This window comes from Pelobates fuscus, chromosome 1 (assembly GCF_036172605.1).
Source record: "Pelobates fuscus isolate aPelFus1 chromosome 1, aPelFus1.pri, whole genome shotgun sequence".
In the NCBI taxonomy this organism is placed as follows: Eukaryota; Metazoa; Chordata; class Amphibia; order Anura; family Pelobatidae; genus Pelobates; species Pelobates fuscus.
In genome coordinates this window covers 271158058-271179005 of record NC_086317.1, presented here as the reverse complement: position 1 = coordinate 271179005, position 20948 = coordinate 271158058, and the positions used below count along the sequence as shown (strand labels likewise).

At 39.6% G+C, this 20948-nt stretch overlaps 1 protein-coding gene across 1 annotated transcript in view; it reads left to right on the top strand.

The window, feature by feature from the left end:
* Positions 1-20699, top strand: part of VKORC1L1 (vitamin K epoxide reductase complex subunit 1 like 1) — a 39910-nt gene extending 19211 nt beyond the window's left edge. The window contains exons 2-3 of the mRNA XM_063444593.1: positions 14378-14487; positions 19233-20699. Coding sequence (XP_063300663.1) covers positions 14378-14487; positions 19233-19459 — 337 coding nt within the window. The 3' untranslated portion in view covers positions 19460-20699. The remainder of the gene's footprint in view (positions 1-14377; positions 14488-19232) is intronic.
* The last annotated feature ends 249 nt before the right edge of the window (positions 20700-20948 follow it).

Below are 20948 nucleotides of genomic sequence, written 5' to 3'. Positions count from 1 at the left end.
TGTATAGCCCTGTTTATGAATAGATTTCCAGATAATGGTTTGTACTAGCCCTGAATATATTTGTATAATGTTATCATATCCCCTCTGAGGCGCTGTTTTTTTTTTTTTAAACTAAAGAGATTTACATTTTCTTACCTTTCTTCGTAACTAAAATGCTCCAGTCCTTTTTATCAATTTTGTAGCTCGTCTCTGCACTTTTTCTAGTGCCATGATATCCTTCTCTAGAACATGTGCCCAAAATTGCACAGCATATTCAAGGTGTGACCTTACCAGTAATTTATAAAGAGGCAAAATTATATTTTCCCTTCGTATAGTGGCAGTACTTACAAGTGGGATGTTCCTTAGGATTCTGGACAAGAAGCTCCCCCTTCTTTAGAATTTAAATGCTGTGCTCCGCCTGCTGCCTCCATATAAGCTGTAACTCAGAGACACTCACCAGTTCTTCTTGTCCCGGCAACGGGACGGACAGGTTCCCCCACAGTGCAGGTGGAGATTTGGTGCGTTCAGCACAGGTTGCTGACCGGGAGGTGAGTGCCCGATAGTTTCCCGGGCGGGAACTGAGCGGCAACAGTACTTCCGGGTTCGCGTTACGGAACGTGACCGGGTACTGTCTTTTGTGGTTTTTTCTGACGGAGTTCCCAGGCGGTTCTCCTTCATTGCTCATTACGCATGCGCACAGCGGTGGAACGCACGCCCGGGAGGCTTTGCGTTCCACCAAACACAGAATCACGCTACTGAGCATGCGCGAAACGGTGTTTGGCGCCAAATTTAAAATTTGGATACATGGCTGTGCAGGACCTTCCTGACCCCAAGGGTGGGTGTACAGTTCTGGTTCTCCGTGTCACCTGCCCTCCTACACGGATCTTAGGTGATTTGAGGTGAGGTTTAACTATTGAACTCTCCTTTTTTTCACCTTTTGTTTTTATGCATGCTTCTAGAATAAGTCCTATGTCTCCAGATAAGACAGATATAGACAAGATGTCAACTTCTGTTCCAAACACCACAAGTAAATCTAAGCACTTATGTTGTCTGGAATGTGCATTACCTCTACCTGACGGATGTCGCATAAATACATGCAATCAGTGCGCAACGGATCGGCTAGTAAAAGCCGAGCAGACTGATATGGCATCCTTCCTGGGCTGGTTTCAGGAATATTTGTCCCAGACATTTGAAGCTATTCGGGAGAAACTGCCCACACAGCGTAGGAGGAATAGATCTCCTTCTGTGTCTGACGTCTCTTCGCCTTCGGATATTTCCAGCCTGACTTCAAGTGTGGAGGAGGGGTTTCCACCAGAAGAGCTGAAGAAATTTATTAAAGAAGTGACGACGGCGGTACAAGAAACTGAACCTACCAAGGGTAAGGTTAAAGGTTTCCCAATGTCTCCTTAAATCTTGGATCTCCATCATAGAGAATGAAAGAATCTTGAAAGACGTACGTTCAAGTCAAGCTACAGTCTGGAGAAAAATGGGAAGATCTTCCTAAGTGGATGTTCAGATTGACCAGCTATCAAAGAAAACCACTATACCCATTGGCGAAGTCTCAGGGCTTAAAGACCCAATGGACGAACGGGCCGAAACTTCGTATAGTAGAATATTCCAGGCCGCAGGATATCAGTGCAGAGCTGAATTTGCAGGTTCAGCGGTTCTCAGAGCTCAGAGCGTTTGGCTACAAGCCCTGGAAGATTACATTATGGGAAATCTGATACAGATCCTTCCCATCTCTTGTTCCTACTGAAAGATGAGTTTTCTTTGTTTATCAGCGAGGATTATGGGTTTGTCGTCAGTAGCCAGAAGAGCTCTTTGGCTACGAACATGGACAGCTGACTCTGCGTCTAAAGCACCCTTATGTGCATTACCCTTTGAAAGGAACAAAAAATTTTTTTTTGGCACTCCTTTGGAAGACATTGTTAGACAGATGTCTGATACGAAGAAAGCCCTGCCTCTGGATTAAAGAACCCAGGGATATTAAAGTTTTCAGTACAAGGGTCAGAGGTCCTTTCGTTACCAGGGCGGTTTTGCAGGTTTCAAAAGCATGATGGCCTATGGCCATACCAGCCTGAAAATCCCTGATCTCGTCAGATCTCAGAAGCCATCCAGACTCGGGCCTGGTTAGTACTTGTATGGGAGTCCAACTATGTACCTTAATTAAACAGCCAGTGGTCTTGACAGGAATCAACAGGCATGACAAAAGGGGAAGTTTTGACGCCATAAGATGGGAGGACGCCTTCGGTTCTTCACCCAAGACTAGGAAAGAGTGCTTCATAGGTGAATTACAAGAACCATTTCAGAAGGTTACAGAATTAAGTTTCATCGAAACCACGTCCATCCTTCCTACGGTCAAGCTATCCATCAAGAGTAAACAAATTCTCTTCTTCTTTAAGAAATGTGGTAGAGAGGTACCCAAACGTTGAGTATTTCAGGGAGTTTACTCACGCCTTTTTTTCTGGTTCAAATACCAGATGGAATCTAGTAAACACCTGCTTACATGACAGAAGTTCCGTATGGAACGTATTTTGTCTTTTGACACACATTTTTACAAAGGGAGATTACATGGCGGAGTTGGTTTAAATATGCTTATCTCCAGGTACCGGTTTCAGAATCTAACCGGAAGTTCTCAGGTTTGCGGTTCTAGCAACACTGGCTTGTTGGTCTAGTGGTATGATTCTCGCTTCAGGTGCGAGAGGTCCCGGGTTCAAATCCGGAAGTGCCCAAGCATTCTTGTTTCAAGAAAGCGAAGGATTCTCCATTTACATTTAAACTCTTCCCTTTGGCCTGTCCTCAGCTCTTCGAGCTTTTACGGAAATCCTGGCATCCATAGCAGTGGTTTTACGTCTGAAAGGTATCTCGATTTGTTCCATACCTGGACGTTTGGTTCCTGAAGGCCCAATAAAGACAACTGCTAAATCTTCATCTCACGATTACAATGAAGATTTTAAGAGATCACGGTTGGATCCTGAACCTGGAAAAATCCAAGCTGACTGCGTCACGAAGTCTAGAGTTCTTGGGTCTTAGAGGAAATTCACAGTCCCTCTCTCTTTTTCTACCATTAGTGAAACAAATGAGGATTTTTAAAGTTCAATCAGAGATGCTATGAGGTTCTAGGCCTCCTCGCTTCTGCAATCCCAGCAGTGGCCTGGGCAAAGGCAGAAGCAAAACCATTGCAATCGGACATCCTTTCCCAATGGACACGAAAACAGGAAGATCTAGACTCTCCTTCCACCTATCCAAAAGGGTGAAAGGACTCCTGAACTGGTGGAAACACAGAAGCAAAATCTCAAAGGGCCTATCGTTTGCTCAGAAACAATGGTTTATGATATCCACATATGCCTCCCAGATGGGTTGGGGCGCCCATCTAGCTTCTCAGTTCCGTCAGGGTCTTGGAACGGAGTGGAGTCAGGCGCTTCCTGAAGTTTCAGGGTTTAATGCTGTTTGGAAGGCACTGGTTTCCTTCCGTTCAGCCATCACAAATCAGGCTATGAGGATTCAGTCGGACGACGCCACTACAGTGGTTTTTTTCGCCAGGGTGGCACGAAGGTAAAAGCTCTTCAAGAGCTCTGCTATCTCATATGTCTTGGGCTCAAGCGAATCTTCTCGCTATATCAGCTATCCATGTCAGAGGGTCTCTAAAGTTAGTTCAGACGGCCTCAGCCGTAGACTTTGGTCTCAGGCAGACTGGGCACTGTCAAGCTAAATTTTTTGGGCGCTGGGTTCACGCTTCGGCAGGCCGGAGATAGACCTGTTTGCCACAAGGAGATACAGGAAAGTTCAATGTTTTGCTTCTCTCCATTCAGGAGAGTACCCAGTTGTCCTAGACGGTCTATCGATACCTTGGACCTTCGACATGGCTTATGTTTTCCCTCCTGTCGCTCTTATACCACGGATTGTTCATAAGTAAGATGAAGAAGGCAAGTAATTGGCAGTCCTGCCCTTCTGGCCGAACAGGAGTTGGTTTTCGGAAGTGGAAAACTTGACAATCTCACGTTAGCATCTCCAGTCTCTTCTCAAATATTGGAGAATGTGACTCTCCCCGTGGAAACTCTGGATATTTTTCACCTGACTGCATGGTTGCTGCAAGGGTGATCCTTCAAGGCCATGGTCTCTCTGACCTTTATGTGATGTGTTGCTGTCTTCTGTCCGCTGGTCCACTTCGTAAATCTATTTCAGAGTTTGGATGAAGTTCAGAACCTGGTGTTCACTTCGAGGTTGGATCCGGCCAAAGCCTCTATCCCGGAAAGTCTTTCTTTTTTGCAAGATGGGTTTGAAGCCGGCCTGGGAGTTTTCGCTCAAAGGCCAGATTTCAGCTCTAAATCACTTCCTGGTTCGTGGCTTTGCCTCAAACCTGCTTTTTCTAAGATTTCTTAAGTCCATAAGGCTTAAGAGGCCTCCTAAGTAGTACCTTTCCCTACTTGGGATCTGTCTGGTGCTTCGAGCCCTTTGTGAACCACCATTTGAACATTTACTGGAGGTTCATATCAAGTTTCTTACCTTCAAGACGGTTTTCCGGGTGCCTATCGCCTCTGCTAGTTGAGTAGGTGTGATCCGAGCTCTCTCTTTCTCTCCGGAATTCACCTTTTTCATCGCGACTAGGTGGTCCTGCACACCAAGCCTTCTTTTTTGCCTAAGGTTTCTTCTGGTGCTGCAATTACCAACCTATTGTCCTACCGGGGTTTTATCATTTTCCTACGTCGGATCTAGAAAGAATGTGACATCTCCTAGATGTTGGAAGATCCCTGAAAATCTGTCTTCAGATGACTCAGGGATTAGATCCTTAGACCTATGTGTATTCTTTCATGGCGCTAACAGGGGTTGTGCTGTCTCAGGACCCTCTTCGGCCTGATGGCTAACGTATACAATCAGGTTGGCTTATCAATCCAAAGGGATTCCCCTTAGTTTCCCTTTCAAGGCTCGTGCCTCTAGAGCTATGACGACCTCCTGGGCTGAAAGAGCAGCCGCCTCACCTGAAGACATCTGCAAAACTGCTGCTTGGTCTTCCTTACATACTTTTATCAAGCATTGTAGGCTGGACGTATTCTCATCATCTGAAGCTGCTTTGGGCGTAAGGTGCTACATGCTGTGGCCTGCTGAGTTCCCACCCTTTGTTGTTTGCAGGGGTCTTGCTATATCCCACTTGTAAGTACTGCCACTATACGAAGGGAAAAACAGTAATTTTACTTACCGTAAATTCCTTTTTTCTTAGTATAGTGGCAGTACTGGCTTTCCCTCCGCTTTCAAATAGATAAAATTCTATGCATCATTCGGTCTCCGTTTTGGTTCTTTTGTATTACTGGTGAGTGTCTCTGAGTTACAGCTTATATGGAGGCAGCAGGCGGAGCACAGCATTTAAATTCTAAAGAAGGGGGAGCTTCTTGTCCAGAATCCTAAGGAACATCCCACTTGTAAGTACTGCCACTATACTAAGAAAAAAGGAATTTACGGTAAGTAAAATTACTGTTTTTCATACCGAGAATTTATGCCCCTATTTATACATGACAAAACCTTACTGGCCTTGGCAGATTGACATTGCATATTGCTGCCTAGTTTGTTGTCTATAACAATTCCCCAAATCCTTCTCGTGTGTGGTTATCCCTAATTCACTACTATGTAGGGTGTAAGTTGCTTGTGCATTCTTGACCCCGAAGTGCATAGCTTTGCATTTCTCTACATTAAATTTCATCTGCCATTTTAGTGCCCAGTTCCCCAATCTATCCAATTTCCTCTGCAGTAAAGCAATATCCTGATCACATTTTATTACTTTACAGAGTTTTGTGTCATCTGCACACACTGAAACATGGCTTTCAATGGCTATTTCAAGATCATTTATGAATATGTTAAATAGAAGCGGTCCCAAAACAGAACCCTGAGGGACACCACTTACCATTTTTTTCCAGCCTGAAAATTTACCATTAATGACAACTCATTGTACTCTATCCTTAAGCCAATGTTCTACCCAAGGACAAGAATATTCATCTAGACCAATTTCTTTTAGTTTGAAGACTAACCTAGTGTGAGGAATTGGGAGTTATCTACTAAACGGCGGCAATGAATAGGATCGGAGCTTTATTCATTCCAATAAAATTCCGATACGAACAAACTCCCGAATTGCGTCCTAACACGAATGGAGAAACTGTTCTCATTCCGTTAGGACGCAATTCGGTAGTTTTGCCGGCATTCTGTCTAAGTGACAGGACGTTCGGCAATACTGACAGGAAGGAAAGCTAAGGATTGTGGGGAAATTGCTTTGACCACCGGAAACGAAGCACACTTTGCTCCTCCGCTGGTCATGGCATAGGAAACCTCCAGAAGAGAAATAGTCCCTACTTTGTCTTATATTTTAAAGAAAACTAGAGCAGACAGGAAGAAATGAAGAACAGATCATGAGGGAGAGAGGAATCGATTGGGGAAAGGTAAATTTGGCATGACGGTGCCGCTTTAAGGAGGATGATATGTATGGTATGTAGAAATTAGTAGTGTGTAAAAGTCAAAGGAATGACACAATTACACAGAACTAAAATACTGAGAGACAAAATGAATAATCTTTAAAGAATAAAAAATAAAATTTAAACCAATGACAGAACTCATAAAAATAAAATGGGGGGGGGGGGGGGGGGGCGGAGAATGGGGAGCGAATCATAAGAAATTAGGCAAGTCAAAATCAGCATTTAGGCCGTGGGGGGCTAGGGTCTGTAAATTAAAAACCCACTCTGTTTCCAGTTTACCTATTCAAACACAGCCAAACACAGCCCTCGCCAATCGGCATCTCCTCATAGAGATGAATTGAATCAATGAATCTCTATAAGGAAAGTTCCGTGTCTGCATGTTTGGATGCATTTTAGGCAGCCATGACCCAGGAAGGATCTCTAGCAGCTATCTGAGGAGTGGCCATCACTAGGCTGTAATGTAAAGACTGCATTTTCTCTGAAAAGACAGTGTTTACAGCAAAAAGCCTGAAGGTAATGATTCTCCTCACCAGAACAAATTCCATAAGCTGTAGTTGTTCTGGTGACTATAGTGTCCTTTAACCCCTTAAGGACACATGACATGTGTGACATGTCATGATTCCATTTTATTCCAGAAGTTTGGTCCTTAAGGGGTTAAGGTGATCATCTTGCATTAAAAGATGCCAGTGTTTTTTGACTATTGTTTTTATTTAGTTTTTTGTTATGGATACATATGATCCTCCTTAACCCCTTAAGGACCGGACTGTTTTTGCGATGTTGTACATTTGCGACCAGGCATCTTTTTACACTTTTGTGGTGTTTGTGTTTAGCTGTAATTTTCCGCTCTCTCCTTTACTGTTCCCATACAAATTATATATTGTTTTTTTCAGGACAAAAGGGGCTTTCTTTACATACCATTATTTATATAATCTCATGTAATTTAATTTAAAAAAAATGAAAAAATATGATGAAAAATTGAAAAAAAATACATGTTTTTTGACTTTTATGTGAAAAATCTTTTACTCCTCTACAAAAGCGAATGAAAAAAACTGCTAAATAGATTCAAAATGTTGTCCTGAGTTCAAAAATACCCAGTGTTTACATGCTTTTTGCTATTTTTTTGCATGTTATAGGGCTATAAGTACAAGTAGGATATTGCGGTTTCAAAACATACATTTTTAAAATGTATCAATAGTGACATTGTAACACTATTATCTGTCATAAATCGCTGAATAACACCCCACATGTACATATTTTTTTTAAAGTAGACAACCCAGGGTATTCAATATGGGGTATGTCCAGACTTTTTTAGTAGCCACTTAGTCGCAAACACTGGCCAAAGTTAGCGTTCATATTTGTTTGTGTAAAAAAAAAAAAAAGTAAAAAACTAAATTGAACGCTAATTTTGGCCAGTGTTTGTGACTAAGTGGTTACTAAAAAAGACTGGACATAACCCATTTGCAAACCCTTGGGTTGTCTTCTTTTGCAAATGGTATGCCATCATGGGGGTAATTCTCATTCCTGGGCTACCATACACTCTCAAAGGCAACGTAACCAATCTGGCCATTTTCAATGTAAAAATATTTGACCCATATATTTGACCCTGTAACCTTCAAAAACGCTATAAAATCTGTACATGGGGTTACTGTTATACTCAGGAGACTTTGCTGAACACAAATATTAGTGTTTCAAAACTGGAAAATGTATCACAACAATTATATCATCAGTAAAAGTGCTGTTTGTGTGTGAAAAATGCAAAAAAAGTCACTTTCACTGACTATCATCGCTGTGATATGTTTTACTGTTTTGAATCACTTATATTTGTTTTCAGCGAAGTCTCCCGAGTAAAACAGTACCCCCATGTACAGGTTTTAGGGTGTCGTAGAATGTTACAGGGTAAAATACAGTGATGGCAAATTAAATTCTCTGGACTTTTGGCCTGGGTTGGCAGGCAGGTCCCTTAAATTGCAATCAATAAAATAACTTAATTATGTAAAAATATTACATAAATACGCACGTAGAATTTAAATTTTATTTTATATATTTGAAGTCTACGTGTATATTTATATAATTATTTATGTAATTTTGTATTTAAACAAATGTATATTTCGTATTATTTTTTATTTATATATACATAGATATATATACAATTTCATTCTAAGTGTATTTTGATATAAATATATATATTAATATCAAAATACAGTTAAAATAAAATTTCGTATAGATATATAAATTTTTTAAATACAAAAAGAGAAGTCCTGCGCTTAAGCAGCAAGGACTACAACACACATCAGCCCCAATATATAGTAAAAACCAAAGAAAAGAAAATGTTACTTGCGCTTTCTCCTTAATCCCTATGTATATTTAGACAAATGGAGGTCATTTAGTTGCTCCAATGGCCATTGGAGGGATGCCCGCCTTTTACAATTTTTTATTATTTTTACATGTTTAATTTAATTTAAATTACTTATTTGTATTTTATAATAATATATATACACAATATATATAGTTATTATCTATATTATATATATACGTGTGTAATTTAATTATAAGTGTATTTTTATATTGATATATGTACATATTAATATAAAAATACACTTAGTATGACTATATATATATATATATATATATATATATATATATATATATATATATATATATATATATATATACGTATATTATATAGGTCTATATATCATATAGATATATAATATTTTTTTTTCTATTCACTTTAACTTAATTTTTTTTAAAGATTTTACAGCAGCAGGGAGAATGCCTGTCAGCACAGACAGTCCCCCTGCAGGCAGACACATGGACACCTATTGTGACCATGTGGTCGCCCTGTTGAGCGATCACATGGCCACAGGGGTCCTAATTCGCCATGGGGAGACTGTCTGTCTGGGCTGCAGGCAGTCTCCCCACAACGGGAGCACCGCCGATCGCCGCCGGGGGAACGACAACGATCGGGTAAGTACATTGGACGGTTCAGGACCGTCACCGGTCGGCAACGCAAAAATGCCGATGACGGTCCTGAACCGTCCTTAAGGGGTTAATATTGATGTAATTTGCAATTTTTCCTCTCATATTTCTTTTTGTCCTTCCCCTACATCAATTATATCCAAGTATCTGTTCCTTTGCTTTGTGTTAAAAAAAAAAATGTTAATAGCAGGACTACAGCCCCCATGACGCAAAGCAAATTATTTTTGATCTTTATGTTAACATAATGTCAATAGCAGGACTACATTTCCCAAGATGCAATGCAAATCGTTTGTGTATTTCTGTTTTTAAATAAAAAATAATTTTAATAAAAAATTAAAAAAAAAATAACTTAATCATTACTAGACTTTACTAGAAGCTTAGTTTTTTTTTTTTTTTAATTTTCATTAGTGTTGAAATCAGTTACACTCAGAACCTCTTCAGTATGCCTTGTTGTATGTTTTAACTATGTATATATATTCTTGTATCCTATTGGCTGCAGAACTGTGGTTTTATTTTGGCACCAATTTTAAGCATTTGGATCCCTATATATACTCAGAATAGCCAGGTTTGAAATGTTATCCCACTTGAAAAAGCCCTAGTGGCGAAATGTATGGTTATTTTAATTGTGTAATTTTAAGTTTATTTTTTTATTTTTATTTATTTTTTTGGTTACAAGATTGTGCCAATCTTTTTAATTACGCATTTTTATATTTGGAATTTTTTGCCTGACCTACTTTTACCTGCTTTTTATCTTCGTGCGACTCCAAGTATATCCTGAGGTGGTGATCATACCACCCACGTTTATACCATAGTGCAGTTTGCCCGCACTCCACTTGTGAGTACAATTTTACTTATGTTTATTGCATTTTTATTTTACTGAGAGCACTATTAGTTGTCTTTTTTTATTTTTTTTCACTCTCCTGAGTGTTGGACCTCACCCCTCTAGAGGACTCCTATCACACATCCTTTAAGCGGGGATTATACCGCTGTAAGCTCTTCACACCCGAGCTTTATATAGCTCTTTTAAATGTGAGTTGACCTTACTTATCCATTTATTTTATCTTCACTTGTCAGTACATATTGCACCATTGTATTTTTCCATTCTTGTTTTACATACGAGCAAGGAGGCTCTACAACTTAAAGGACCACTATAGTGCCAGGAAAACATACTTGTTTTCCTGGCTCTATAGGGTCCTTGGGTCCCCCTCACCCCTCTGGGCCTCCCTCCCGCCGGGTTCTAGGGTGAGGAAGGGATTAATCCCTTACCTATTTTTTCCAGCACCGGGCTCCCTCGACGCTGGGGACTCTCCTCCTCCTTTCCCCGTCATCGGCTTAATGCGCATGCGCGGCATGAGCCGCGCGCTCATTTAGCCAGTCCACAGGAAAGCATTCTCAATGCTTTCCTATGGACGCTGGCGTCTTCTCACTGTGATGAGACAGCCACTAGAGGCTCGATTAGCCCATATGTAAATATAATAGTTTCTCTAAAACTGCTATGTTTACAGCAGAAAGGGTTAATCCTAGATGGACCTGGCACCCAGACCACTTCATTAAGCTGAAGTGGTCTGGGTGCCTATAGTGGTCCTTTAAGCAATTGAGGACACTACACCTAAAAACCAGCACTCCATAAAGACATTTACCTCTGTGTGAGACTTTGTTTTTGGTTTTTATTTTATTTTTTGGTTATCTTATCTTTTGGTGATTTTATTAGAACTTTAGTCCTACTAAATTAGTGAGACTTTTACTAATTATATTGTCTTAGAACTATTGTATATGCTATTATTACTACTTTTATTATTATTATTATCTACCTTTTGGCGCAGCCCTTATGTTTTTTTGTGTCACATGTTTTATCTTCAGAGGGTTTGAGGGTTACCCTTTGTTGGGCCGCTGCCTACATTCTATTATCTATTAGCGCTGACCCTTTCGCTCTTGCGCTCTCTCTCTCATAGTGTGTGTGTATGTATACATTTCCAATGTTTTAAGATATTCCATTTATATTCAGTTTTTCAAAAGACACCATATTTTGATCACTATTTTCTAAAGGCTCCCATACTTGAACATTGTTTTTATAATGAAATCCAGACAGGCATCCTTTCTAGTTTGCTTCTTCTACTAATTGTGACATGAAGGTGGCATTTAACAGGTTCAAAAACCTAATGCCCTTTGCTGAACCACCATACCTGCAGAACTGCAAGGTTTTAACTTGCAGGGTAAAAACTCGGTTAGGGTAGTTGAGGTCTTCAATGTATTGGTTTCAATGTATTTCATCATAGTTTTTTCCTTATGTGCAGGTGAATATGCAAAGTTTATTATTCGCCAAACTTCTTCTCACTGATACTCTATATGTCATAGCTCAGACTTTCCATTTGTCTGTCACCTAATGGCGAGTAGAGATTCAGCCTCAGTGGGCATGACGTGGATCCACCGGGCTCGCAGTAGCTAGTAATTTTTAGACTTATCTGGTAGCATAAGAAATTACATGATGACCTCTTGAGTTCTGAGTATCTGAGAAACTGTTTTAATACAAACCTAAAACTTTGCAATGTTTACTGAATTTTAAAAGTGTGTGTGGAGCAGTATATGGATATCTGGAGGAAATGGATTATTTGGTGGGAAGTGTATAATGGATGGCAGTGGGCAAGAAATGTGAGGAGTTGCATAAAATAAGCATCTGATATTGAGCAAGTATGAACAAGAGAGCTAGAGTATGTGAAATTGTTTTGCAGGGGGGGAATGTGAAAAGGCGTGAGTGAGTGAGTACTGCAAATATGAAATGTGCGTATTTTAGGGGGGATATGTTACATGCTCTACGTAAACTTTGTAGTTCTTTATATGTTTAACAATGAAAATGCCTGGTGCATGTTACCCTACTGCTTTTGGCAAGTGATAATTTCAACCTGATGAGTGAGAATTCAGCCCTAGTAAGTGTTCCATGGATCCTAAAGGCGAGCATTGTTGAATATCCCACTCTGTGTAGCATTTTTCCCAGTAATTTTTAGTATTTTGTTTTGGCAGGGTTAGTTACTCAGACTTTAATGACAGGTCAGAAGTTGCTATTTTTGGAGTTACAATTCATTGCTCTGTGAGAAAGCAGACTTTTGCTTTAGAAAATTTAAGTGAGAAACGTTTCATTTTGAAATTTTACAATATGTATTTATTCCTAAATTGCTTTTAATGCTACGGGCTGTGTGTACACGAAATGCACCCATATATACAGGTTCGCTTTGACATAAATGTGCTACTCTATACAGTGTTAGATCTGTCAGGGGTGGGGGCCGGGTGGGAGGACAACAGGTCCCCCCCTTTATTATTTATGGCCCCCACCCGCCGCTCTGGGGAGGGGGGGAGGACAATTGGTTCCCCCCACCCCCCTTATTGTTGTTTATGGTCCCCACCCACCGCTCAGGGGTGTGGGCTGGGGGGGGAGGACAATAGTTCCCCCACCCCCTCATTATCCTTTATGGCCTCCACCTGGCGTGGAGAACAATAGGTCCCTCCCTTATTGTTATTTATGGCCCCCACCCGTCCGTCATGGTTGGGGGCCGGTGGGGGGTGGACAATAGGTCCCTCACCCGCCGCTTGGGGGGGGAGGACAATAGTTGTGTTTCTCCCCACTCCCCCCTTATCGCTATTTAGGGCCCCCACCCTTTTTAGTGAGCAGCCACTGTTTAGTAGACATGGCTCTACTTGCGGCATAGCAAGTAGGGGCGTTCGGGAGATTTTAATCTCCTCTCATATTGACCCTCATAGAGTGAGGGAGGAAATAGGGGACTTGGGAAGTGGCGGGGAGCGCTCTACTTTTACATTTTACAAGGAGGGAGCTGCACGCCGGTAGCTCCCTCATTGTAAAAAACGGAAAAAATGAACACTGATATTCAGTGTTTGTTCGTGTGACATTTCTATTAATTCATTCGTCTGGGCATACGCGGGAATTTCACAGTGCTATCTAGTGTGGGCAGATGACATTTCCCACAGGGACTTCATCTACCAACACAAAGATGGCGGCGCCCAGGACCTAGGTCCAGGCAGAAAATGAAGATTAAATAATAGGTAATATGGGGGCTTAGGGGCATTTGGGGGCTGACTAGGAGGTCAATTAGGTGTAGTGGAGTCGATAGGGGGGGGGGGGGGTTAAAAAATAAAAACGGGATTCTGCCGTGACCGTACCACTTTAAAGGAGCATTTTAGAGGAGAATTAAAGTCATCCAGGCCACTTCATCTCAATTAAGAAGCGTAGGTGCAGTGTCCCTGTAGTTTTAACCTTGCAATGCAAAACACTGGAGTTTCTACAAGATTTCAATGTTTACATTGTGTGAAGGGTTAAACACACCTCTACAATACCAGATGTGAACAAATGCAGTTAATAGGAAAGCATTGACTTAAATGCATTTCTCTGAGAAGCATTTGGAAGCACTACATTTGCAGCTCGTCAGCATCACTCACCAATTGCAGAGATAGACAGATTATGCTTCAGGAGGTGGTGCAGGCAGCAGAACTGAGGGAGCCTCGGTGCTAGAGAAAAGGTAAGTAAAAGGTTAACACTAGTCCGGATCTAGGACACTATAGCGTTAGGAATACAGGTTTAAATTCCTAGCACATTTCTGTTACTTTAACCAACTTGTCCACTACTACTTATCATAGTGGTTACGTTGTTAGGATCCTTACCCTGATTATCTACCCCTTTAAATGTTAAGTTTTTTTGTTTGTTCTACATATTTCTACTTTACTCCTCCTCCTCTTCTGCTTTATCATTACTGATAGAGTGCGGAATTTAGGACAACTGTTCATTGACGTTGCAGCTCCCACCAGTTTAGCCCAGACCAGAACTTGTATGTTCCAGTAATCTCCTTAGATTAAAAATGTGTACAAAAGTATTTTGTATGCTGGCTTAGGCCACTGTCACGCATGAAATGAACTTTATATTTATCTTGCATGCATATTGTGTTTCCATTGTGCAGATGGGGTCGAGGATTTGGCATGTTGGGTACCATCTTTGGAAAGGAGAGTGTAATGAACCAGCCAAACAGTGTGTTCGGACTTGTATTTTATTTTGTACAGTTGCTACTTGGTAAGTTTTGCTCCAGTTTACTTAGCAAATCTAATTTTGCTATGTTTTGTAAGACAAGATGCATAGATTTAAAAAATAAATATAATTTTTTTTTTTTTTAAAGAGAACATAGTACTGCCACTGCTCGCTCACTCCGAATATACTGTGCTACCACACCCTTCTCCCACTATTCTGTCATTGACCACCTCACTTAAACTTCCACTATATTGTCACTACCCACTCCATCTTCTATCCTGCCTCCTTTCCAAATCCTGCCCCTACTACCAAATCCTTTCATCCTGCCCCTACTACCCTGTTTTGATTATCCTCTATTGCCAACTCCTCTGTAGCTGCCACTTTCAACTGAGAATTGGTTTATGAATCCATCTGGTAATTAAAGGTTTATGCCAAGCACCATCAACAACGCATATACTGTATACTGAGATTAATCTCTCTGTTGGTGATGGTGGTGTAACGCCAACTGCGGCAGCTGTTCTGGGCAGGCTAATATAACAGAGCATGCAGTGCCAGACAGCAAATGGAAGATCAGGATGAGGGTGAACTTTGCCTCGGCAGTGGAAAAGTGTTTTTTGTGTTTCTTTTTAAAAAAAAATTATTTGTGGGGGTGACAGCACAGAAAGGAGTTTTCTAACCAAAGCCGGTGTTTAAGGAAAACACTTTTTTGGTTGGAGTAATCCTTTAAATTTATACCCTCTAACATCCTCAAACATGTATGGACAAGATCAGTATAATTATCTGCACAGGGCGATTGGGATGATAATCTTGACAAAGTGCAAAAAACAAAATATAACAAATATATTTTTTATTAAAGTATCTTAAAGTATTTTTCAACATGTGCAGCTCTTCTGCTGTTTTTTCCTTTCTCTTCGAATATCCAGTTTACATGCTAATATCCTGCAGAAAATCCAATGTTTTTGTTCTTTAAAATACAATTTCTTGCTCACTTCAATAAAATAGTGTATTTCCCCCCTTTCTTTCAAATAAGCTCTTCTTATATTGGCTGTAAAAGCAGAACGCCACTCAGTGATACCATAACTGAGATGCACAACAGACTGATTTATTCATTACACACCAATAAAAATTGCAATATTTAGCCAGAAAACAGCTGTTTTTCCAGCTTGGCTATACTCGCGACTGATTTCTAAACACACATTTATTTTAGTTAAAATGATTACTTGAAGCACCATAAAAACTTCAGAGGGTGTCATCAGCAAGCTCAAAACTAGACTTCTTGCCTGGCTAATTTCATTTCTGTGCACCTTTAGTTGCTCATATTTGCGTTTATTGGTTAAGCGGTCAAATTACGCTCTCAGCTCATACGTATCAGATTGAAAGGCATCATTGATCTACTATGGCGTATCGGAGCCCAGCAGGGAAACCGATAAGAGGGCAAACTGTTGCTAAATGTTTTGCCGCATTACCGGGGAACCGGGTCAAAGTATCCCTGGCATCATAACCTTTGTGCTGTTGTCAAGCTCTGCTATACAGTCGGCATACCAACAATATAGAGCTCCTAGTAAAAAGGGACATTAGCATAGGACAGAGGGGCAGATGTTGACTCAATATAGGGACTATCCCTCTTATTAATTGACACTTGAGAGGTATTGCTACCAAAGATGCTTAGAAAGTTTTAATATTTATTTCATGGTTTTTCTTATTTGGACATTTTTTTATTTTTCTTCCCCTTTTCTGAGAATTTAGATTAATAGTTCTGAAAATAAACATGAGTAGAACTTAGAATCATTTTACATTCCTTCAAAAGAATTGGGGTTAATATAACAGGCTGTCTTATGCACTGTCAGCTTACTTTGATATTGAAAAAGTGATTTTCACTGTCTTGGTGCCACCAGATAGAGTTCCATAATTTGTAAAACAAGACATTTTGAAGTGGCAATAAAATGAATTTTGACTAATCTACCCCATCACTCTGCCCTTCTTGACCTCCTTTCCCCTCTGGCAATGGGGAGTGATGTCAGTAGAGCAAGATCGGGCTGAAGGGAGAACTTTCTTTGGTGCTGGAAAAAAGGCACATTTCTATTTTTTAAGAGAATGACGGGAAGCAATGCTTGCAACTGAAGTCCTAAGTTCCAATGGACCAGTATGAAAAATAGAATGGACAAACCCCAAATTGAATGTAGTATTTTATGATTTTAAATATGGCATATAAAAAGATTGCACTTGCACTTATATGGAGCTCAAGATCATCTCCAGATCACTGTGCCTGGTCGGTACAATCCCTGTCTGTGGATATGTAGCTGGTCCTGGTCCTACATGAGGAGGTGTCTTTTGGCCTTTTATTAGCGTTCTAAGGTCAGCGGTAATATCGGTGCTAACATTCAATATATTCTGGTATGCCAGAAGATAGTGCTCCAGTAATATAAGAAAGAAAAAAAAATCTATAAAAACAAACAATAGTGTTCTCTGTAATGATATCATTAAAATACATTTATTTTAACATTTTGTTAATAAAACTAGTTTTTAAAATTAATTTCTGGACCTTCTTATCTGCGTCCTTGAGGATTTTACCTAAAAGACTCCATATTCTAAAACAACGATGCTGTTTAGGATTGAGCAATACTTATTTGCTCTTCCTTTGTGAGTATATCTCCATTTATTTATTCTTTTAACATTACAGAGAGCACTATTTTTTATATATATATATATATATATATATATATATATATATATATATATATTCTTATATTACTGGAGCACTATCTACTGGCATACCACAGTACATCAAATGTGAGCACCGCAATTACCGCTGCTGACCTTACAACTCTAACCACTGGCCTAAGAACGCCTCCTCCATATAGGACAAGGACCATCTACATATCCACAGACTGGGATTGTACTGTCCAGTACAATACTGCTCCAGAAAAGTGTAAGTGCAATCTTTTTTATTTGCCATATTTTATACCCTAAAATACTACAATATATTTGGGTTTTATCCCTTCTATTTTTCATATTGGTCCATTGAAACTAAGGACTTCAGTTGCAAGTGCTGCTTCCCATCATTCTTATTCTCATCTACGACCAAAAGGAAGAGACTCTAGTTCAGGAAGTTCGAGCTGCTACAAATAAAAAAAAAAGCAAGCCACTAGAATTCTTTCACATTCCTATTTTTTATTTATTTAATGTTTTTTTGGGGGAAGGTGGGGACTGGGTTGGCGTTACTAGTGTTACATGTTTTGGTTGGAGTAACCCTTTAAGAACCGGGGGGGGAGGAGGGAGAAGACAACAGATATTAGCAATGAAAGTACTCTCTCAGGATAACCAACAAATTTAAATAAAACTAATCTAGTAAGCTTAAAGGGTTAAGCTTCTGTGCCCCCTCTGACATCACTGGTGCAATGTATGAAAAGCCTGTGATTGGACAATTTCGCTAGCTCAGAGCGTGTGTGTACGCGCGCGCGCAGGATGTGAGTTATTTTTATTTTCTTAAACACTGCCTCACTCCCTTCAAGGGGTAAATTATCACGGCTACTGTCGGTGTGCACTGAAAAGAGACCTATTATGCGCAGAGATTTGGCATTGCAGAGTTCTGGGCTGCCAATGTCATGTGCTGGGATGCAGTTAGGCAGAGCACACAATTACAAAGTTCTCCGTATGTGCAGGTTTTCAAGCTAACACTGCACTTACTGACTCCTGCCACCATAACCACTTCAAATCACTATAGCTTTATGGTATTATGCTTGTAGGTAGAAAATTACTATAACAATTTACACTGCGGCTAAAAATACAAACACAATTATAATTTTTTAGAATTTTACCTTTCTACTAAAGATTGTGCAGGAATGAACAGTCTGCTAAATGATAGTTATAATTATAAAAAAAAAAGATATAGAACACTAAAAGTATCATAACCACTACAATCCACTGTAGTGCTTATGGTTCCCACCCAAAGTAATGTCTTACGTTTTAGAACAAACCTCGAGAGCCCCCAGATTCTCCACTGAGATGAATGGTTTCAGCAGTACTATGATCATTGACTGGGAATATCGGTTGATTGTTTTTGGCTAATGAGTGCAGTCTCGTATCGACTGCATTTAGCTCTGTGAAGACACCCAGCTTCTCCTTTAGGAGAAGACTTAATGCAATGTGGGTTCCCAGGAAAGTTGTCAAACTGTTCTAAAACAGTTTGACAGATTACTTTTGGAAGGATGTCCCTATAGTGGTTATGGTGCCTGGAGTCTTTCTCCAGTAGTTTATAGTAGATATATGATTTTGAATACATAAAATCACTTTTAAATTCCAACCTGAAGTTTATTATGGAATGCTCTAAAATGTCAGGGAACACATTGATTTGAATTATTGTAATTTTATAAGTGTTTGAGTATGGGGTTTTGAAATGCCAACTAACTCGAACATAGTAATTTAGTGTAACAAATTAAGGCCTGTAATACTTTGCACTGGATCGCCTAACATGGGATGACCCAGATTTACATAAACTGTCTTTCTGTGCAGTAGCAGAAGATTCTAATTCTAAATAAAGCTTAAAAATGCTGTCACAAATAACTTTTACAATAACCTTGTATAACCTCTGTGAATTGACTATTAGAGTGAATTCGTAAGTTTGTTCTGTAGTGAATTCATGACGGTTTTGCAAGCATCAGCTATTTTATAGTTAATGAGCCACAATGCTGGTATCAAAGTTAGTCTTCCTATTTTTGTTAATGTGAAAGTCTTCCTGCATGTACAATAGAGATGTGTGCCTTGTATACTAACTCTCTGTTCTCTTCCAGGTATGACTGTGAGTGCAGTGGCAGCATTAGTGTTAATGACTTCCTCCATCGTGTCGGTAGTAGGGTCACTTTACCTGGCGTACATTCTGTACTTTGTGCTGAAGGACTTCTGTGTTATCTGCATCACCACCTATGTGCTGAACTTCATTCTCTTTATCATCAATTACAAACGACTAGTTTACTTGAATGAGGCATGGAAACAGCAGCTGCAGGATAAACAGGAATAAACGGTTTCTTCAACTGTGACTGGCACCTAAAGTACACTGCTTCCTTAATGTTTATTTTGCAGTACATTTTATTGGTTAGGGACAGTTTTCAAGAAAGAACAATCTTAACTATTTTTTTTTCTTTTTTTTAATTTCTTTTGACTAAACGGACCCTGAATATTTTTTTTTTTTTGTGTGTGTATATTTGCTCTGGCACCTCATCATAATGAAATGGATGGATGAAGGCTTAAGGATCTCCTAGTTATGAGTGACAAGCTTTAACTGTACTCACTATGTGTTTGGTTGAAAGGCACACCTTACCATCTTCTCCTCTCACCTCCATCACCTATGGACCTCCCTGTGCCCTATCTATGTATGTGTGTGTCAAACCTTTTTAATGCGGGTATTTTTGTGCAAGATCTAATCATGTGGCTATTTACTTGTTCAGAATTGTTATTTTGCCACATATCTTTGGTGGCCGTGGGATGTATTTAACTTATTCACAGGAGACAAATTGCAGCCAAAAAACAAACCGTTCTGTGTTTTATTTCTGATTGGCTATTCTAGTATATTACCCCTTTTACTCCTAACGCAATCGGCAGTTTGCATTGTTTGCCGTCTTCCTGAAGACTTTTCCAGATGAGCAGTATATTTTAATGGATTATTTGCTTGTGTTTTAGCTGCTAAATGCAAAATATGGCCGTTACAAATGTGTGCATCTTATACAGGTGACCTTGTAATAAGTCAGCCTTTGGGTGCTTGGCATCATCTAGTATCTAGTTCATATAAGGTCCTATGTGCTTGACACAGCTTATAACATGCAAGCTTCCTGCATAACACGGATGCAGGTTACAAATGGTCTGTGTGTGACATTCTCAGTGTTGGCTCTGTCAATTTAAGTGAATAATGGTTGCCATATTCTTTCAAAATAGGCCATTTGTTGAAGTTATAGAACTTTGTGCGTGTTTTAAAAAAAAAAAAAATTTATTGTTGCAAATTATCGTAAAGCAGTTCTACAGTCAAAGATGGTCATGGTAACTTATACTGTATGAGAAAAGCAATTATGTTCTCACAGTTGTGGACAAATGATGCATTAGGACAGGTGAACAATCAGAAATACCTTTAGTTGACTACATTGTATTACCCAGATCTCCGATCAAATATGTACCTCGCGTTGTTTGAGATCCTGTTAACATTCCAATTTATGTGTTTATGGCAAGTAGATGGTAGGAAATCAACTTTAGTTTAAATTATTGAGGTGCCCCGTTATGCATTAATATTTTAATATATATATATATATATATATATATATATATATATATATATATATATATATATTATAATGTGTTTAGGTGTTTTTTTTTTTGTCAATGTGTCATCCACATTGACAAATTTTCTAATTTTACCACTCAGACTTTTACAAATGAGGATTGAATTCTATGACAGGAGGGGTTAAAATATGAATGTAGTATCTGCTCTTGGATTATAGGGCTCTAATAAAGTGCTGTTT